At 36.4% G+C, this 22,729-nt stretch overlaps 1 protein-coding gene across 1 annotated transcript in view; it reads left to right on the plus strand.

The window, feature by feature from the left end:
* The window catches only part of RELN (reelin), a 538,867-nt gene that overhangs the window by 325,282 nt on the left and 190,856 nt on the right, over positions 1–22,729 (plus strand). The window contains exons 12-16 of the mRNA XM_011985112.1: positions 3,053–3,204; positions 10,340–10,452; positions 11,786–11,994; positions 12,763–12,891; positions 14,208–14,317. Of these exons, the coding sequence (XP_011840502.1) occupies positions 3,053–3,204; positions 10,340–10,452; positions 11,786–11,994; positions 12,763–12,891; positions 14,208–14,317 (713 nt within the window). The remainder of the gene's footprint in view (positions 1–3,052; positions 3,205–10,339; positions 10,453–11,785; positions 11,995–12,762; positions 12,892–14,207; positions 14,318–22,729) is intronic.

The following is a 22,729-nucleotide window of genomic DNA, read 5'->3' on the forward strand; positions in this document are numbered from 1 at the left end:
TGAAGTACCACATTGCCCAGCAACTCCACTTCCAGATATATGCTCTACCAGCCTTTCTTAGCAGAAATTCCTTTGTGCTAACCCCAGAACACAGAAAATGATGCCACTACGTCCTCAGTTCTCCTAAAGCAGGTGCACCTGCGATTCTAGACGCAAAGGCGAAAAAGCAATTCACTAATATAATGGGTGCCTTGGGGTATTAGGACTCATTTCTCTCACAGACACCAGTTAAGAAGGGCTGACAGGGAAACTCCCACCTGCATATGTAAACACACAAGGACCTTTATATAGCCTTGTTAATAATAACAAAAAAGATACAAATGACCTAAATGTCTGTCAAAAGTTTATGGTCATTCCCCCAAACACCAATTTATGACTTCTGTTATAGCCAACATGTATTGCAAGGTTTTTGTTTGTGTAGTTGCAGAGTTCTGTTGAATGTGGTGTTCTGTAAACACCTGTTCCCCTAACCATGGAGCTGTCTTTGACCTTCTACTTTGTTTTCACTTTTCACTGACACAGCTGGGACTTGTGTGGCAACAGATGGGTCCGCCTTGAAAAGGTGAGGGAAGAGGAATCAGACAGACTGGTAGTAAGGGTGGAGAAAGAGTATGAGTAAGGGAAGAGGCAGCTGTGGGCAGAGAGGCCAGATCTCTATATAAGACCATTCATCTAGGCCTGTGAATCTTTAAAAGAGATCTAAACCTGAAAACCTCTCTGAATATTTTGGGCATTTAAAGTGTGTGCCTAGAACCTAGACTAACAGAGAAGCTAAAGACCAGGTGGTCATTGCAGGGCTTGGATCTAGACAGGCAGATGGTGTAGGAAATATCTAAGGGAAAGAGGAGGCTGAACCATCAGAGCTATGATTGTAAGGTGACGCAGTGCCAAAGCCTGGAAGCAATGGTAGCAGTAGGCATTGAGTACAGATACAAGGGGACTTTGAGTGGAAGTGGTGGTCAGACCTGCCTGATGTGTGGTCAGGAGCAGAAGATGGTGCTTTCCAATATGCCAATTGGAAAGGCTGCTTTCCAATTTGTGCCAGTTTGTGCTAATGGCATGAATTGTCTCAGAGGATAGGGCAAAGATGTGACTAGAGACAGCAGAGGAAAGTGAGGACGGGATACAATCAGGGCACTCTACAAGTTTCATTTATTTTCTGAAGATGGAATCCCTTAATCCCGCCATCACTCAACAAGAATTATTGAGACTCTGCTGGGTGTTGAACACTGAGCTAGGGTCTAAGGACACAAAAATAAGATGCAGATCCTGTCTTAAGAGCTGACATATCAGGGATAAAGAAAGGCAAGTAAAGAAACGATGGCAGTGTACTGTGAGAAATGAGATCACAAAGGAAGAATCTAACTGAGTCTGAGATGGAGTGGTGGGGCTGGATAGGAGGAGCCAGGAAGTTTGGGAAAGACTGTTCAGAAAGGTGTTTGATATTTCAAGGACATCTTGAAGAATGACCCTGAGTTTGTTTGATAGACAATGAGTTAAGGTTCAGAGGGCTGACAGAGAATGTTTTAGTGACTTTGAATTCACATTGTATGGCAAAAGAGTTTGGGTACAAGGCAGAAGAGACATGGTACAAGGCAAGAGATTGGGCTAGAAATGTGTTCTTGGACCAGGCCAAGAAGGACTGCATATTCTGCATTAAGGAACTTGGAATTTGTCCAGATAGCAATGGGGAAACCCCTGAAAGACTTTAAACAAAGGAGAGATGTAATCATATATGCAGTTTAGAAATATCACTGAGTGTCTACTAAATAGAGTCTGAACTCCCCTCTTTCCAAACTCTCCATGGATTCTTTCCACTGTACTATTCAAATGTATTTTTTCCTCTTCCGCAACACACATCCTCCACCAAGGTCTATTGATGTCTGCACTGTTAATAGTGTCAAGGTCATTCCCATTTCTTTCTTTTTTTTTTTTTTTTGAGACAGAGTCTCACTCTGTCACCCAGGCTGGAGTGCCGTGGTGCGATATGGGCTCAATGCAACCTTTGCCTCCTGGGTTCACGCCATTCTGCAGCCTCAGCCTCCTGAGTAGCTGGGACTAGAGGCACGCACCACCACACCCAGCTAATTTTTTTGTATTTTTAGTAGAGATGGGGTTTCACCGTGTTAGCCAGGATGGTCTCGATCTCCTGACTTCGTGATCTGCCTGCCTCAGCTTCCCAAAGTGCTGGGATTATAGGCATGAGCCACCGTGCCTGCTGGTCATTCCCATTTCTTAGCCTGTACTCATGTGATTTCATCAACACGTTATGCGACTGTGGTAAGAGCATAGGCTCTGGAGTCAGACTGCATGGATTTGAATACTGTCCTCTTCCTTTGCTAGTCATTCTTAACCTCTCTTCATCTCAGTTTCTTCATCTAAAATTGGGGTAGTAATGGTGACTATCTCATAGGGTCACTGTGAGAATTGAATGACTTCAATGTGTAAAGGACCTAGAAAAGGATCTGGCCCGGTAGTTGACACTCAGTAAAAGCCAGCTATTTTTATTCTCTTCTACGTATCCAATTACCTATTTGATGAGACCCAGTTTAAATCCCATCTCCTTTTTGAAAACTTGCTAGACTTTTGCCAATTCTTTTCATTCTATTGAAAAGATAGACTTTTCATTCTATTGTTATTTTCAATATGTAAAACATCATGTAAGTATTTATATTATGAGTCTGTCTTTTAGAATTCACTGTTTCCTTAGTTCATTGATTTCCCAACTCAACTATAAGTACTTTAAGAATAAAAAGTGTGTCAGACTGGAGCATGGCTCTGATCACAAGTAGACACACCATATACAATATTGATTAAATTCATCCCTCTACAGGAAAACTATAACTGTGAATGTAATGTGTTCAAAGGTTATTCACTACCTAAAATTTGTGTTTAAAATTTATTCATTACCTAAATAAAGTGCCATATCTTTATTTCAGAATTATTCATTACGAAGTAAGTGTCCCTCACTGAAAACAAAATGTTATGCTTTATAATGATTTGACTTAATATTCTAACTCTAACTCTTAAATCCTTTTTTTTTTTTTTTCAGATGGGATGTCTTGGGAGCTGTCATTGGTACGGAATGTGGAACAATAGAATCAGGCTTATCAATGGTCTTCCTCAAAGATGGAGAGAGGAAATTATGCACTCCATATATGGACACTACCGGTTACGGGAACCTGAGGTTTTACTTTGTGATGGGTAGGTACATTTTGCACAAACTTTGTTCACCCTGGGGTAGATCCTAGGCCAGCACCTATTCCTGAGGAAGTAAGGTTGTTTGTTGTCAACTACATAAAATGAACATTCATGAAATATGAGCTCTGCAGACAGAGCAGAAGCCCGTGGTACTCACCCGTGTATCCGGCTAGCCCAACTGGAGCCAGCCTATAGAGAATCGTGGCTTGCCATGGTGAGGCCTGAAGAAAAAATGCCGTAATACCTTCCTTCTACCTCTCCCTCCATGGTTATAGCTGAAAAGACAATGAGAGAAAAGCTAAAACAAAGCAATTTCTTTTTCCTAGCTTCCCCCCAAAAATAGTCATCAAGGTGAGCCTTTGTTTTCATGAATATCTCATCATTGTATAACTCTTTTGTAATAGGAGGCTGAGAAATTTAGGTTAATACTTTAATAATCCCTATTTTCTAATAAGTTTGCAAACACATTAAGAAAAAAATGTGTTCATAAGTTATAGTTTTCTTCAAAGTATTGTAGAGCAAATATAGTTGGAAAATTACCCAAAAAGGAGTTAGAAGGTTGAACTTTGTGACCTCCAAAGTTAATCCTTTTAGTCAACAAGAGCCACAGTTACATATTCTCTCACTGATGTCATTCCAGAAATGTGAGTAGATGTCACATGCCTTCTTTGTTGAGTGACTGGAAAAGCACAGGCAACATCTGGAAGTGAAACAGGAAATAAACACTGTCTACCTTTGAACTTACTAGCGAAGATGTCAGTTCATCAGGACAAACAGATCTCCTGAGTCTCACTTCAGCAGTGGCGATTTATTTCTCTCATGTTCCTCACTTCACCTTTTTGATAATCATACAGCTCAGGGTTGCATGGGAAACCTCAGATTGTATCCTGCTCTCAAGTATATTACCTATGTGATGCTAACTCATTTTCCATAATGATCTGTTTGATAACAAAGAAATTGTGCATATAAAATAAAGTAATGTAATCTCACGTTTAAGGATAACCTCACCTTCACTCTGAACTGGTTTGTATATTTAAAGGCCCAGAGCTCATTTTCTTTACATAATTAGAGTTCAAACTGGCTCTCATTTTATCAAAAGGGATTCCTGGAAAACCTTAAGCCCTCCTCCAAAAAAGTTGTAATAAACATTTAGTATGCCAGCGTAATTTAAGTTTTTTCCCTCATGCCCATTTTTGACACGATATATTTCATACTGTATTTTGATTTTATTATAATAAATTAGCCATATTTGGTGATTTACATGAGACTAACTCATCATTATATAAGTTCCTTTATATAATTGTCATATTTATATAAGAGATTAAGTAATCTTTAATTTTTCCTGGAACAAAGCATATTATTAATCAAAGAATTAAAACAGTATTGACTATGATAGGGAATTGATTTGAGTGAGCCCAAAGAAGTACATTATCCCAAGTAAAAGCCTCTTCATTCAATTAAAACAGTAAGGAATGCCTATTGAATATAGAGCCTTGAGCTAGGATATATGGAGAATACAAATAGGGAGAATAATGTCACCTAAATCACAGAGTTGCTGGTCAAATGAGTTAATGTATGAAAAGCACTCAAAACCGTGCCAAATAAATATTTAGACTCAGTATATTTCTGTTGTTATTGATATAAAAATTAATCAGAGTTCCCACCCACAAGTACCATGTGACTACAAGATAGAATGCAGTGTGCTATAATGGAATGAAATGCTATGGGAGTATAACAGAAGCTGTTATTGCAGTGGAGGGATTAGGGTAAAGCTTCATGAAGGAGATGGCATTTGAACTCACCCCTGAAGGATGGGCATGATTTAAATTTAAGGAGAGAATTCCAAGCTAAGCCATTATGAAAAAAAGTCACAAGAATAAAGGTATGTGATATGTTTGGGGCTGGGTTATTTTCCCAGTATAGATAAGTGGAAGCATGTAAGATGGAACTAGAAAAGCAAATTGGAGCCAGAGTAGTGATTTTCTTTAATTCCTACTAAGGAGTTTGGATTTTCTTTCTCTAGGTAGTATGGAGCTATCAGAAAATTCCTGTTAGTTCAGTATTACATGATCACCTGTGTTTTAGAAAGGTAATTCTAGCCCAAATATGATGAAAGATTGAAATAATTGGAAATTAAAGGGCAAGAGATCAGTTAGGGTAGGGTTGCTAGATTTAGAAAAGAAATATGTGTATAAGAGAGTAAGTGTGGAATAGAATATTTTGATGTTACTTATGTTAAGATCAAGTTTCTGGAATGCCATATGAAGGGAGAAATTCTATTCAGGATATGAATCAGATTTGAAAATCATGCATATGCAGGTGATAACTGGAGCCACTAGAACTGCTGTGTTCTCCCAGGCAGAAGGTATATGACAAACAATTGTTAGGGAGAACCCTCATCTCTAGGTATAGGTAGAGGGGGAAATAGTAAAGCAGACTGAGAAAGAACATAAACAGAGGTGGGCAGAAGGTGTTATTGGAGCCTAAAGGAGGAAGGAAGAAAGTGGTTCAGGGTGGGATGGCAGGAAGATGATCAGCAGTATAAGGAATGCCACAGAGAGAGAGATCAACCAGCATAAAGGCTGAGAAGCCACCAGTGACTTTGGAGAGAGTTTTCCCGATGATGTGGTGCCTGGAAAGCCAAATACATGGAGTTAAAAATAAAAATATGTCCCTGAAAGAGGAGGACTGCCACTTCAAGAGTTTTATCAGTAGAGAGAAGAAAATAAATGGTGGCTGGATCTTGAAGAAACAGCAGCACCCGGGAAAGGTGTTTTTAGGATAGAACAGATGGATAGGATAGGGTAGGGTGGCATAGGGTAGAGTAAGGATAGGGTAGGTTATGGTAGGATGGGATATGGTAGGATAGATAGGATAGAACTGGACCTATAGAAAAGACTAAAATTTTGTTGGTTGATGGGAAATAAAGACATACGGAAAGAGATTTAGGATGAGATAGTTATAAGTAGCCCCTCACTAAATACAGTACCTTAGGAAAATCAGACTGATTGTTAATCTGGACTCGATCACACTCTCTCCCTCTCAGGCTCTGACTGTATGTTCTGCCCTTGGTTCATATCAGTCTGCTGTGAGCACATTTCTGGAAAATTTGCTCGACTTTCCAAGTTCAGTTCAAGATCTATTTCCTTTATTCATATATTCACGTATGTAACACCAATTCATTGAGGACAAGTATAGGGCACTGTTCCTAGAACCAAAGTGCAGTGAATTAGACAAAAAATAACCTAACAGACATCAACTCATTCATGTATTTGTTTATGGTTCCTCCAACAAATATTTACTAGGCATCTGCTATATGCCCAGCTCTTTTAGCTTACATTGTACCCTTTTCTCTGTATTTTTACTGCAATTAGGGCAGCACAACACAGTTTACTGCCAATTATTATTCTTTAAAAATGACTGAAAACAATATTTAAAATATTTTAAACCTGACTGCCCCATTCATTTTTATTGAAATCTTCCTGCACCTTAATTTCTGTACAAGATGCCTCTGAGTCACACCTTTCCACAAGGTGCCAAAGGCTATGAAGCTGAAGAAGAATCCATATCTCCCTGTCGAAGCTGCTGTCATTGACACTTCACAGAACCATAAATTGCTCCCGGAAGAATCTTTCAGATAAAATCTGTCATCATTTTCAAGTCTTGGCTCCTTTAGGACTTTTTTCTTCTGCCGTTCTGGGCTGGGTGTGGCTCTCACGTGCGTTTCAGTTATCTCTGAAGGGCAGATGCAGTTCATGAACTGTTCTTAAGAGAACAGAGAGAAGTTACAGAAAACGGGTTAATGAAATTAGAGAACACTGATAGTTCAGTACCTGCGTCATTAGATATGGTGCACTAAACCCACACTGCCTGTGATTATTCACCATTTTTGTCCTTTTTTGGTAAATCCTTAATATATAATTATAAATATCCTATTTTATTTATATATATATGTATATAGCCTCAATTTAAAAGTTTTGCTTTCTAATATGAATTTCATTTTCATGTGGATCTTTTCTCCACAGACCATCAATTAGAACGGCTTTAGTAGCTGTATTTATCATAACACTGAAGTATGTAAGGAAATGCTTGAATATATGATATAAATGTCAAAATCATAAGATTTTTCTCTACAAGTTGTTGAACAGTAAACATTATTAGGATGAGATATACATTGTCACCATACCTGACTTCTCCATTCTCAGTTCAAATTACCTAATCCAGTAAATATTTATTATATGCCAAATTACATGTGCCTAACACATGTAGCATGCCAGACTTCAATGCTTTGCAAAAACCATCCTCCAAGACTTACCTATTGAGTGGTAGTAAAAGTTTGAAGTCAAACAGAATAACATTAAAGACATGCTTTACTTTGGGACTATAGGCACATTATATAACCTTTCTTGGCCTCCGTTTCACTATCAGCAAAGTGAATCTGTATTAATTCTTACCTGAAAATGTTGTTAGGGGATGAAAAGAGATAATGGTTGTACTTGATTTTACATGGTGCATGGTTCTTAGTAAGTACCTAATGAAAAGTAGACATTTTCACCCTTACGTTATCATTAATAATACTCAAGGAGTCTGGCTCCAAAAGAAACCCTGATCCAGACGGTACCAACCACCATTTGCAACATCACTCGTTGTCAAAACAAAAACCCACAGATTTCCTTGGGAATAAACAAAATTATTGGGCAGTTTTCTCACAAATGACTCAAATATAAAATCAGTGTGTCGTGAGCTGGAAAATTCGATCTACCTGTAAAACCTTTCAGATCAAATAGAGAGGTCAGTTTCCCATGGCTTCATCCTGTAACTCACTGCTATCCCATAAACTGAGCTGTTCTAGGAACACACCAATGGGGTGAGAATGTGTACTAAACTCTCTCCTTCCCTGGCTCAGCTAGAAACAGGCTTACCCCCAGATTCCCACAGCCCTCTCCAGTTTGTCTTAAAGGGCTTCGTTTTCAGTCAGACACTAGCTTTTCTGCCATCAAGCCAGCTTCCTGGGTTGCTTCCAACTCATGTATACTTAGATACGCCAAATAATTTTAGAATTCACCTAGAAGAATTTAGTTAAGAATATTTGTACAAAGTAATTCCAATAGTGTATTTTCAAAGTCAAATATAAATCATCTGTTATTTAAATTATTAATTTAGATCATCAAAAGTTGTTGCATTCTGGAAGATGAAATAAGATGTATCATATAAAGAAGACACCTGGCCAATCAGAATGGGCCTCATAGGTGACCTGAATGAGGTTACCTCAGTCAATTGTACAGATCTCAGGTTTATAGATTCAGAAAATGAGTTTTCTTAATTACCCCAGAGCTGACATACTGGAGACCAACTCATGCTCTAAGCTCAGAGGAGACTTATGAACAAATCATAATTCTCATCAATAGACTATGGAAATTTAACTGCTAAGCATGAGGGAATAATCAATGTTTATGGAATCAAAAAAGATATATATCACCCAGTAATTTTAATGGCAGCAGTTCCAGAGCTATGATAGCCTGATGCATCCTGTTCCACTGTGGGGGACATTTTGCAAATGAATCCCCAAGATTTGCCTTGGTCATTAAGGACTTCTCTATTCCTACCCAGTGTATGGACATTCTATGAAAGTCTTGCCCTCTGATATCTGATTTTGTCTAATATTCCTTCTATTGTTAATGAAGTTTCTTGTACTAATTCAGTTCTAGCTTTCCCGCTTAATATCACATATCAGTCATTTCTCCCCAGGATCAGACCCAGTTACTTAGGTTGAGTTTGACTCAGACATTTACAAACAATTGACACTTTCTTCTTAGTTTATTTAATATCAGATGCTGAGTCTCAGCCATTATTTGTGTATTTTACTAAATTAACTCTCAGAGGGTAGTTTTATTCTAGAATGCTGATGTTGTTTTACTGTCGTCAGAGAGTATTAGCAACAGCAGTTGCCTGTAGATAAAAATTAACATTGATGGTAGTTGGTTTAGGAACTGAAGAAATTTTTTAGAAAGATAATAATAAAAGAAAAAGAAGTTAGTATTATAAATGTGGAGACTTAAGGATAGAATATTTGCCAGGAAATACATGTACATCCCCATTGTCCTGCTGTTTTGGTTGGTACGATCACGAAGGCTAATGGTGGATTAAGAGAGGCTTCTAGTTAGACATGTCATCCTTTAATATTCAGGTCGTACAGACAGTTGATAGAAGCAAGCAGTAGCAAGAATTATTGACTGGGGCTGAGTGTGGTGGCTCATGCCTACAATCTCAATGCTTTAAAAGACAAAGGTAGGAGGATTGCTTGAGTCCAGGAGTTCAAGGCTAGCCTGTGTAACATAGGGAGACTCCGTCTCTACAAAATAAAATATTTTAAAAAGAATTATTAATGGAATGCAGTCATGAAAATAATGAGTTCAAAGACATACATGTACCCCTGGCTCTTCCAGTAGTTAGTTATATGATCTTAGCTTCAAGTACCTGCTCTGTCATTCAGTGCCATTATCAGGATGATCGTAGTTGCTCTTCAGCTTCAATGGCATATTGTTTTTCGTGACTATAGAGTAATAGAGAACAAAACACTCTATGTACCTTCTAACAATCAAATGAGATACCAAATATAAAAATGAAAAATGTAAAACAAATTGCATTTAAAATACAAATAATATGCTAAAATATTAAAGATACTATGTGCAACAGTTTAACTAACACTACTTCAGAATTCCTTGATGCAAGAAGTCATAACCCTTGTTTTAAAACCATAGCCAATAGGTTCTGAACTTTGGTCATAAAAACCTCAAATTAAAGAAATAACAGTTTATTAAAAAGCAGAGCACGTCTTTTTAATGTGAGTTAGAACATGAACATGTAGTTGCTGCTCAAAGTAGACAATTATTTGAGTAATCCCATGAAGCAAATAGCTACTTTGGCCTTCACAAATGTCAAGTCTTTGATCTTTAGCATGGCCTACTTGAACTATCATTATAATTTATTTCCTTGAGTCTGTTTACCTTTGTTTAGGGTTATTCTTAAGTGACAACTGGGTACTATATTGATTTTTTATTCGGAAATTTATCACTATATTTGATATGTTTATGGATGCTAGTTGGTACTAGCAACTTAAAATTTTTGTTTTGTGCAGGAGGAAGTTGTGACCCTGGAAATTCTCATGAAAATGACATAATCCTGTATGCAAAAATTGAAGGAAGAAAAGAGCACATAGCACTGGATACCCTTTCCTATTCCTCATATAAGGTACACATGCCAGTCTGTGTGGCAAATAGACCACCTCAGACCACCCTGGACAAGCCCAGGTCAAAACTACAAAGACTACTCCAGACAGAAGATACATCCCTGTTCTGGCAGGCCAGAGGTCGCCAGATTTCTTTAAAAGTGAAATGGACATTTTATCATTCATGTTTTTTCCTGATACAAATGAAAAATGAGTTATCAGGAAGGAAGAGTGAATTACAGTCCATCAGAGACAGTAAGGCAGAACCCGATAATCTGACAGTTATTCTTGTCCCCAAGAAAGCCCTAAATGTAGCTCTAATTGTGCCCCGTCACACACTTGCTGTCAGTCATAATGAGTATTTGTCCAGCATTTTGAGATCTCCTAGGTAGAAGACACTGTAGAAGCACAGGTTATTATTATCTTTGCTTTTTTCTTTGCTAATTAGAGTTACCGATTTGAGGTTGGCCTTTTTTCTTTACCCTTTGGATATAGAACAGGTGTTAGCTCTGGTTATTTGCAAACATCTTCAAAATTATGTGAGATACTCATCATAAGTTGTAAAATTATTTTTTGTAAAAGTAGATTTGTTTGTGCCTAAGCCACACCCACATACTCATTATTCGTTAGCCTTTTCTTCACACTGATGGTACCCTAAGTAGTTTTAAAAGCTTAAACACAGCTAACATCTAGCATCTCAGGGTTTAAGTTAGAAAGATAAAACAAACATCAAGGTTAAAATGGGAAACAACCAGAGTGAATATCCAGCACATTCCATGTGCAAGGGTAACCCAAGTTATACCATTTGGGATTTCATAAAGGACTATGTTTCCAGCAGTGGCAAGGTAGAGCTACACCTGCCCTGGTCATCTTCATGCCTCATATCAAGTCAGCTTTGTGAGTTATAATGCATTGACTCATTGGCTCTTTTGTCCTATTTTCACAATACTAGTTTGGAAAGCCCTTAATATGATACCAATCCACTTTCAAAGAGGACTAATGATAAAGTATAAATGTCAAGTTGCCTTTGTCTTGTGCTAATTAAATAAAATGGATACACATGCTTAGATAACTCTCAAAGCCCTTATATCAGTTTATCTTCAGGCAGGGAGAGCCTAATCAAACACACACAGAGGCCACCACCTCGTGCACAGGAGGAATTCTGAGTCACTAAACTGAATGCTCCTTGAGGATAGCGTCTTCTTCATGAAATAACAAATGCAACACAAAGGACATTTCCTGGTGCTTAATAAATGGCAGTTATATACATGGTGTTTACTAGGCCAAATCTAGGAGAATTTACATGGATTAACATAAAAAGGATTATGAGTAATTCTGGTCTCCTTTGTTGGAAAGGTTCCATCTTTGGTTTCTGTGGTCATCAATCCTGAACTTCAGACTCCTGCTACCAAATTTTGTCTCAGGCAAAAGAATCATCAAGGACATAATAGGAATGTCTGGGCTGTAGACTTTTTCCATGTCTTGCCTGTTCTCCCTTCTACAATGTCTCACATGATACAGTTTTCCATCAATCTGGGATGTGGAACACATCAGCCTGGTAACAGGTAGGAAGCCCTTTTTTGTAAGTGTACAAAACTAAAAATGAGCTTGCAGGTTTGACTATTAAATAAGAGGTAGTTTCTAAGTAGAGTTTTAACTGGATTTTAAGTAAAATACTCATTGATGAAATAACACACTTTTCCCAAAAGAAAAGTTCTTCAATTAATATGAGGGGTATGATTGGATAGATTTCAAGTAGGAATGGCTTCATTCTAAGAGCTTGATCTTAGGTGTCAGAGGTGTTTGCATGTGCTGTGGCAACCATCCATTACAACAGATTGCTAAGAGAGAAAAAAAAAAAAAGCAACTGAAAAAAAGCTTGACCTCCTGTCGGCTGGTGACCCCCTAATAATAAGCATGGAAATCAATTAGCACTTTAAGAACTATGACTTCTCAGTTTCACTTGCCCAAGTGTTGCTCGTATTTTTTCTAAGAATTTTGTCGGTGTCACATTCACAGGATGAAGTGACAGTGTGAGACATGGTAATTGCCTTGCCACCTATCAAACTCAGGAGCATAAACTCGAGTTACCATTTGTTGTCTTTAAAACACAGTTTGTTTATAGCAGTAATTTAACTAATTGCGCTTTGAAAGCTGGTCAGACTTTAGTGAAAGACAAAACAATCATTTAGGGAACAGCATCTTTAAAAATTTTTACGCTGTTTTTACAGATGTTTAATGTACTTAACCAGAGTTGAAAATTTTTTTTTTTTTTTTTTTTTGTTATTTTACCCTTCCCCATCTTCTGTGTGTGCTTGTTCTGGTTTTATTAGTGTCAGCTTGGAGTTTTCTACCAACCATGGACGTTCCTGGTCCCTCCTTCACACTGAATGCTTGCCTGAGATCTGTGCTGGACCCCACCTCCCCCACAGCACTGTCTACTCCTCTGAAAACTACAGTGGGTGAGTACGTTCTCTCTGAGATATTGAAATACTTGAATCCATGTTGCAGAATAAAAATCAATGAGTAATCCTGAAATTAGCATTTTTGTCATAATAGGTAAGAAACCTAACCTCTTTAAAGGGGTTTTGTAAAAAAAAAAAAAGAAGAAGAAAGAAAGATAGTATATTTGGTAAATTGGATGCAAGATTAAAATTACAATTTGTGAGGCCATTCATTCTTTATGTACTTGACTTATATTTTGAATTGCATGAACTTAAATTCTATATGGCAGTTCTGTGGTTATTGCCAAAAGATTTATTGCCACAGTACTTTTAGAGAAATGCAGCATAGAAAAAATGGAAGAAAATTAAGTTTTGAAATTGGACCTGGATTCCATTCTGTGTAACCATATTTACTGTCCCTGACTTTCCACTTTTTTCTGCATAATTAAGGATATAATATACCTCATTGGGGGCTATTAAGAGAATTAAAGATGATTATATAAAATACTTGCCACATGACAGAATAAGCATTATGAGAATAGTAAAAATATTTGCAAGAATGGCAAAATTAAGTTGGGAATTATTTTCTTTGTTATCCCCTTTTAAATGTGTGTAGGGCTAGGGGAGAGCAAAAAATAAAAGTAATTGATGCTAAGTAGCAGTACATCTCTGCACAGATGTCTAGCATAAGGTAATATCTAAGGTCTGAGTATTGATGGAAAATTTTCTTAAAAGAATGTATAAAAACTAAATATCGCTCACTATTAAGAACAAACTGACTAGGTACAATGACTAACACCTGTAATCCCAGCACTTCAGGAGACAAAGGTAAGGGGATTTCTTGAGGTCAGAAGTTTGAGACCAGTGTGGGCAACATAGTGTGAGACCCTGTCTCTACAGAAATAAAAATTTTAAAATTAAAAATTAGCTAGGTGTGGTAGTATGCTTCTGTAGTCCTACCTACTCAGGAGGCTGAGGCAGGAGCATAGCTTGAGCCCAGGATTTTGAGGCTACAGTGAGCTATGATTGTGCCACTACACTCCAGCCTGGACAACAGAGCAAGACCCCATCTCTAACAATAAATTAAAACTTAAAAAACTTTTTAAATAATATAAAATAACAAATCCATTACTCTGGCATGCTGTGGATGTTTTTACAAGTTGTATATCTGTTTTAAAGATATAAACAAATTCCACAAGTGAATTTAAAGAGTTTATTGGTAAACTTTAGTGCTTTTGTAAACACACAGAAACTAGAGCATGAAAAGCATGTAAAATACATTCAAAAGATATGAACATAGTTGTGAAGATGGTTCTGTGCTAAATTTCTTGCAGGTGGAACCGAATAACAATTCCCCTTCCTAATGCAGCACTAACCCGGAACACCAGGATTCGCTGGAGACAAACAGGACCAATCCTTGGAAACATGTGGGCAATTGATAATGGTTAGTGTTTATGCCTGTCGTAATCACATGCCATTGATGTAGAGTCTTCCTGTGCTTTTGTTTGTCAGCACAGACTTAATCACATTTCTAAGTCATGGTCTTGCAATTCATTAAACACCCTTTCTTCCATTTCTCCTTTGCATTCTGTTAGAAGCCCAGGGATGTGCAATCAGAAAAAAAAAAAAAAAAGCCAATGGAGTCAGCAGTATTAGATGCTAGAATGTTTCAACATACATAAATAAAAAATGCATAAAACCTTGAAACTGAAATTCACAGTTGATGACAAGGGATATCCTAACATTTTCTTTGAATGTTGTATGCAAAATTAACATAAATACTTACCATACTGCATGTATTAAAATAAGACCCATTCTTCTCTTAGTAACTACCACAACATCTGGAATGCTTTTCTTTTACATGCAGACAACACACAGAAGGAAACATCATCTCTAAAAAAACTAGTGAAACTTTTACCTCCTTTTCAGAAAATAGTATAGAAAGAAAACTTGGATATAAACCTTTTTTAAATCTTTTATCTTTCTTTCATTTTCAAGTGAATTTTTGGAATTTTGCATCATTTTAAAGCTGATACCACTTATGACAATGACAGAAGATATTTTAAGCTCTCAGGTTGCATGTCTGTACATTTCTTATACTTGTTATTAGTCACCAACTCTTTGGTTTTTGTCTTTCTTTTTATGGATTCAGTGGATACAAATGTAGTTTTGTATATGAGTATATTGCATAGTGGTGAAGTCTGGACTTTTAGTGTAACTATCACCCAAATAGAATACAAGGTAATTTCTCATCCCTCGCCCCCCTTCCGCCCTCCCACCTTTCTGAGTCTCCAGTGCCTGTTATTCTACTGTCTATGTCCATGTGTACACATTATTTAGCTCCCACTTATAAGTGAGAGCATGTGGTCTACAACTTTCTAAGTAATTTCACTTAGGATAATGGCCTCCGATTCCAGCTATGTTGCAGCAAAAGACACGATTTCATTCTTTCTCATGGCTGAGTAGTATTCCATGGTGTGTTTGTGTGTGTGACGTATTCTTTGGTCACCCATTAATGGACATTTGCATGGATTCCATGACTTTGCTATTATGAACAGCACTGCAATAAACATACAAGTGCAGATTTCCCTTTAATATATTGATTTCTTTTTCTTTGGATAGATACTCAGTAGTGAGGTTGCTGGATCAAATGGTAGTTCTAGTTTTCATTCTTTGAGAGATCTCTATTCTGTTTTCCAAAGGTTTTCCTAATTTAAATTCCCACCAACAGTGTATAAGAGTTTCCTTTTCCCTCACATCCTCACCAGTATCTGTTATTTTTTTACTTTTTAAAGATACCCATTCTGATTGGTGTAAGATGGTATCTCATTGTGGTTTTAATGTGTGTTTTTCTGATAATTAGTGATGTTTAGCATTTCTATATACCTGTTGGCCATTTGTATGTCTTCTTTTGTAAACTGTTTGCTCATGTCCTTTGCCACCTTTTTAATGGAACTATATGTTTTTTCTTGTCGAGGTGTTTGAGTTCACTGTTAATTCTGGATATTAGTCCCTTCTCAGATGCATAGTTTGCAGATATTTTCTCCCAATCTGTAAGTTGTCGGTTCACTCTGTTCATTATTTCTTTTACTGTGCAGAAACTTTGGGCTTAATTAAAGCCCATTTGTCTTTTTGTTTTTGTTGTCTGTGCTAAGGTATTAGTCATTAATTCTTTGCCTAGGCCAGTGTTCAGAAGAGTTTTTCCTAGATTTTCTATATTAATCCATTCTTGCATTGCTATAAAGAACTACCTGAGATTGGGTCATTTATAAAGAAAAGCGGTTTAGTTGTCTCACAGTTACATGGGCTGTACAGGAAGCATGGCTAGGAGATCTCAGGAAACTTAACAATCATGGCAGAAGGCCAAAGGGAAGCAGGCACGTTTTACATGGCCAGAGAAGAAGGAAGAGAGAGTGAAGCGCGAGGTGCTACACACTTTTAACCAAACAAATCTTGTGAGAACTCACTATCACAAGAACAGCAAGGGGGAAATCCACCTCCATGATCCAGTCATCTCCCACTAGGCCCCTCCTCCAATATTGGGAGCTACAATTTGACATGAGATTTGGGCAGGGACACAAATCCAAACCATATCAGTTTTCTTCTAGGATTTTTATAGTTTCATATCTTACATTTAAATATTTATTCCATCTTGAGTTAATTTTTGTATATTATAAGAGGTATGGGTCCAGTTTCATTCTTCTGCAAATTGCCATCCAATTTTCCCAGCACTATTTATTGAATAGGGTGTTCTTTCCGTAGTGTATGTTTTTTTTGAAAATTGTTGAAGATCAGTTGGCTGTCTGTAAGTGGCATTATTCTGGGCTCTCTATTCTGTTTCACTGATGTATGTGTCTATTTTTATACCAGTACCATCCAGTTTTGGTTACTATAGCCTTGTAGTATAATTTGAAGTGAGGTAATGGGATGCCTCTAGCTTTGTTCTTTTTGCTTAGGATTGCTTTGGCTATTCACTTTCCTTTGGTTCCATATGAGTTTTAGGATTGTTTTTCCTAATTCTGTGAAAAATGACATTGGTATTCTGATAGGAATTGCATTGAAGCTGTAGATTGCTTTGGGCAGTGTGATCATTTTAATGATATTGGTTCTTCTAATCTATGAGTATAGGATGTTTCTCCATTTGTTTTTGTCCTACAGTTTTTTTTCATCAGTGTTTCATAGTTTCTCTTGTAGAGATCATTCACCTCCTTGGGTAAAAGTATTCCTAGGTATTTTGTTTGTAGCTATTGTAAATGGGATTGATGTCTTGATTTTATCCTCCATTTATTATCAATATATAGAAACGTTCCTGATTTTTGTACTTTGATTTTATATCCTGAACCTTTACTGAAGTCATTTGTCAACTCTAGGAGTCTTTGAGAGAAGTTTTTAGGATTTTTTAGGTATAAGATCATATCATAACCAGAGATAATTCGACTTTATATTTTCAAATTTGTGTGCCTTTTATTTCTTTCGCTTGCCTGATTGCTCTAGATAGTATTCGCAGTACTATATTGAATAGGAGAGGTGAAAGTGGGAATCCTCATCCTGTTCCAGTTCTTAGAGGGAATACTTTGACTTTTTCCCCATTCCATATAATGTTGGCTTTGGGTTTGTTATATACAGCCTTTATTATTTTGAAGTATGTTCTGGCTACACCTAGTTTGTTGAGGGTTTTTATCATGAAAGGATGCTGAATTTTATCAAATGCTTTTCTGTATCTATTAAGATCATTTTATGCTTTTTGTTTTTAATTCTGTTTATGTGGTGAATCAAATTTATTGATTTGCATATGTTGAGCCATCCTTGCATCCCTGGAATGAAACCCACTTGATCATGTTGTATTATCTTTTAGATGTGCTGTTGGATTCAGTTTGCTAATATTTTGTGAAGGATTTTTTCATCTGTGTTCATGAGGGATATTGGTCTGCAGTTTTTCTTTTTTGTTGTGTACTTGCCTGGCTTTGGTTTGGGTTTATATTGACTTCATAGAAAGAGTTACGAAGGATTCCCTCCTCCTCAGTTTTTGGAACAGTTTTGGTAGGATTGGTACCAGTTCTTCTTTGCGCATCTTGTAGAATTCAGCTGTGAATCAGTCTCGTCCTGAGAGCTTTTATTTGTTGGGAGATTTTTTATTACTGATTCAGTATCACTACTTGTTATTGGTCTGTTCCGGATTTCTATTTCTTCCTGCTTCAGTCTTAGGAGGAGGTATGTCTCCAGGAATTTATCCATTTTCTGTAGGTTTTCTGGTTTGTGCACATAAAGATGTTTATAGTAAACACTGATTATCTTCTGTATTTCTGTGGTATCAGTTGTAATGTCTCCTTTTTCATTTTTTATTCTGCTTATTTGAATAGTCTCTCTTCTTTTCTTGGTTAGTCTAGCTAGTGATTGATCAACTTGGTTCATCTTTTAAAAACAGCCTTTCATATGATTGATCCTTTGAAATTTTTTTTTTTTTTTGGTCTTTATTTCATTTAGTTCTGCTCTGATCTTCATTATTTATTTTCTTCTGATAGCTTTGGATTTGGTTTATTCTTGTTTTTCTAGTTCCTTGAGGTGCAATATTATGTTGTTAATTTGTGATCTATTTTTATGTAGGAATTTAAGATTATAGCCCTCTCTCTTAGCACTGCTTTTGCTGTATCTTAGAAGCTTTGTTATGTTATGTCTCTATTTTCACTCATTTCTTAGCTGGGCGCGGTGGCTCAAGCCTGTAATCCCAGCACTTTGAGAGGCCAAGACAGGCGGATCACAAGGTCAGGAGATCGAGACCATCCTGGCTAACACGGTGAAATCCCGTCTCTACTAAAAATACAAAAAACTAGCAGGGTGAGGTGGTGGGTGCCTGCAGTCCCAGCTACTGGGGAGGCTGAGGCAGGAGAATGGCGTGAACCTGGGAGGCGGAGCTTGCAGTGAGCCAAGATCTGGCCACTACACTCCAGCCTGGGCGACAGAGCAAGACTCCATCTCAAAAAAAAAAAAAAAATTTAATTTCTGTGTTCATTTTGTCATTAACTCAAAGATCATTCCGGAGCAGGTTGTTTAATTTTCATGTATTTGTGTAGTTTAAGATTTCCCTCAGAATTAAATTCTAGTTTTATTCTACTGTCATTTGAGAAGGTATTTGATATGATTTTGATTTTTTTTAAATTTATCGAGACTTGTGTTGTGGCCTAACATATGGCCTATCCTGGAGAATCTTTCATGCACTCATGAGAAAAATGTATATTCTCTGGTTGTTTGGTAGAATGTTCTGTAAATGTTTGTTAGGTTCATTTGTCCTAAAGTCCAATCTAAGTCCAGTGTCTCTTTGTTGAATTTCTGTCTCAGTGATCTGTATGGTGCTGTCAGTGTCATGTTGAAGTCCCTTACTACTATTGTATATATTGCACCCCATCTATTTTCTTAGGTCTAGTAGTATTTGTTCTATGAATCTGTATGTTCCAGTGTTGCATATATATTTAGGATTGCTACTATATCTTCTTGTTGAATTGAGCCTTTTATCATTTTATAATAACTTTGTCTTCCTTTTTATTGTTGTTGATTTAAAGTCTGTTTTTTCTTACTCAAGTATAGCTGCTTCTGTTCATTTTTGGTTTCTGTTAGTTTGGAATATCTTTTTCCATCCCTTTATCTTTAGTCTATAAGTGTCTTTACCAGTTAGGTGGGGTTTTTTTAAGCAGTGTATGTGTATGGTTGGATTGTGTTTTTTAATCCATTCTGCCAATCTGTATCTTTTAAATGGAGCATTTAATCCATTTCTGTTCAAGAACTATATTGACATGTGGGGTTTTTTTCCTGTTATAATGTTGATTGTTATCTTGTTGCTTTGCAGTCTCATTTGTGTAATTGTTTTATAAGACCTGTAAGTTTTTTACTGTCATTTGTTTTTATGATGGTGAGTATTGATCTTTAATTTCTATGTTTAGACCTCCCTTAACATTTCTTGTAGGATTGGTCTAGTGGTAATGAATTCCCTTAGCATTTGCTTGTCTGGGAAAGACTGTTTCTTCTTCGTTTATGAAGCTGAATTCTAATGGAATACAAAATACATGGTTAACAGTTTTTTTTCTTTAGAAACCTAAAAATAGGATCCCAATCTCTTCTGGCTTATAAGGTTTCTATTAAGAATTTCACTGTTAGTCTGATGGAATTTTCTTTACATATAATTAGACATTTTTCTCATGCTGATCTTAAGATTTTTTCTTTCATGCTGTCTCCAGATAGTCTGATGACTATATAACTTGGTGACGTCCTTACAATGTATTTTTCTGGAGTTCTGTGAGCCTCTTGTATCTGGATGTCTAAATCTTTAGCAAGACTTTAGGGATGTTTTCCTCAATTACTTCCTCAAATAGACTTTCCAGAGTTTTTGCTTTTCTTCTCCCTCAGTAATACTTTTGACTCATAGGTTTGGACATTTTACATAATCTCTTATTTCTCAAAGTTTTTGTTCATTTTTAAAATTCTTGTTCTTTCTTTCAGTCTGTGTTAACTTGAAAAACCTGTATTCAAGCTCTGAGATTATTTCTTCTGCTTGGTCTAGTCTATTGTTAAAACTTTCAACCATATTTTGTAATTCCTTTTTGTTTGGGATTTGGGTTTTCTTTAAAAAAATACTTACTTCTTTGGTAAACTTGTCATTCATATCCTGAATTGATTTTCTGATGTTTTTGTATTGGCTTTTACCTTTCTCTTGGATCTCATTGAGATTATTTAAAATTAATATTTTGAATTCTTTATCTGGTATTTCAAGGATTTCATTTTGATTAGGATCTATTTTAGAGCATTAGTATGATTTTTTAACACTCTGTTTTTGCATGCTTCCAGAATTGTTCTGCTGCTTCCTTCTCATCTCGAGATACTGTCTCTTTTTTTTTTTTTAATTTACTTTCGTTTGGATGGAATTTTTTTCTCTTGAGGATGTAACTATAATGTATGCTGTGTAGGATCATTTGGCCTTGGTTCTTGGAGCATTCAGTGGCAAAGACTGTCTATGTGTTCACTGGTTATATATATCCTTAGTGTAGTGGCTTTATCAAATGCTGATTGTAGTAGTGATGTACTGGGTATGAAGAGGCAGTAATTTTCAACCTACTCTTTTTAAATGTTTTTGGTAGTCAGCCATGGCACGTGCCTGTATTCCCAGCCACTCAGGAAGCAGAAGCAAAAGGATCACTTGATTTCAGGAGTTTGTGGCTACTGTGTACTATCATCTCATCTATGAATAGCTACTGTACTCCAGGACAACATAGCAAGATCTCATCTCCCCAAAGACCATGGAAGCTGAGAGTCCAAAGAAGGAAGCTGACAAATTCAGTTTCTTAGGAAGACACACTTAATAAAGACTTACAAACAGAAGCTGTAGTTTTGGGAAGCCATGAGATAAGATGATGAATCCCTGCCTGATTGTTTGGTTTCTTATTTTAATTACAGGTAGATTAATAGCGTTCCTATTTTCAGAGAGCATATAAGTTGGCTGAAGGCTTATACTACAAGTAAGTAGAAAGGAAGAAAGAGAGGAGAAGGGACAAAATGTCAATAGCTAAGCAAATTTAGCATAGCCACTGATTTGAGGTCAATTTTATAAAATAGAAAAAATGTACACCCTTGTTTAATGTTGATTTTCCATGTCTTAATCAGGTCTCTGTTATTTTTTAATAATTTAGACATTGAGAAACAACTAATTCTTGAAACTGGAGAAAAACTTTAGAAAAGATAGTTTGCTGATGAACCAATATGAATCATTTCCCAATATGTATCCAAAACACAGACCAATGGAAGGCCCACCCTCAAAGACCATATGAGTTGTATGGATATAAACATAGTTAATTTGCAAAAACATCTAAAGATGAAGGGATTAAAATGGAGTTTCTTCATTGGTAGAACATTTTGCATAGTATTTTAGGTATTGCACCTGTTCATTAGCTCTAGGGAGTAGGCATTTGCATCTAGATAGCAGAATATGAGTGACTTTTTCTTGCTGTCACACTTTTTAAGGATTCTATAATGAACCTTTATTCCTTTGATAATTATCAAAGTGGTTTAGAAATGAATAATGAAAAAGTATGTGAGAAAATTAAGAGTGCAATGAAGCACATGTAAGCCTATGAAAAGAATGTTTCAGTTTCCTAAAGAAGGCTGTTACAACACAATTTTAGTTCAGAAAGTGTTCACTACACATCCTCTGAGTTCCCATGCTTTGAGTGGAATCATGCTTTGAGTAGAATGGGAAAGGGTAAAGATATATGGAATACACATGGTTAGCAAGGTAGGCTGAATGCAAAACCTGGTGCAGAATCTCTTTAATTCTGTTATCATTCTATGTGAGTTTTTCACAGAAACAGGACCCACCTTTTGGCTTCTTTTACAAGGGAAGAAGAGGACACATACTCTCTCCCAAGAGAAATGTGTGCTTACTTGCCAAAAAAAAAAAAAAAAAAAACCCTGAAATCTCTCCCATTTCACTATGTAATTCCAGAATTATGTCACAGAAAAAAAATAGAGAAAAATAGATCAATATCATAATTCTGTTAGATATGTTCTTCCTTCATGACAGAGTCAACTTCTGCTAGTGTGTAAAGAAATTACTTCAGAAATTACCCTGAAAATCTTAGCTAAATGGAAAGTCCTAAAGCAAAGTACATTTCTTATCATTTTTAATATTTTTTCAACTTGACTATATTACTGATAATAGTGAAGAAAGCTATTCTATCCTATTCGCACTCTTAGGAAACAAGAAGCCTGTTATGAGTCCTAATGGCTTCATCATTAGCAGGAAAGGATGACAATAACATTCTTTTTTTCTTTTCTTTTTTTTCTTTTTTTTTTTTTTTTTTTTTTTTTTTTT

The sequence above is a fragment of the Mandrillus leucophaeus genome, unplaced genomic scaffold (assembly GCF_000951045.1).
Source record: "Mandrillus leucophaeus isolate KB7577 unplaced genomic scaffold, Mleu.le_1.0 Scaffold1068, whole genome shotgun sequence".
Lineage (NCBI taxonomy): Eukaryota > Metazoa > Chordata > Mammalia > Primates > Cercopithecidae > Mandrillus > Mandrillus leucophaeus.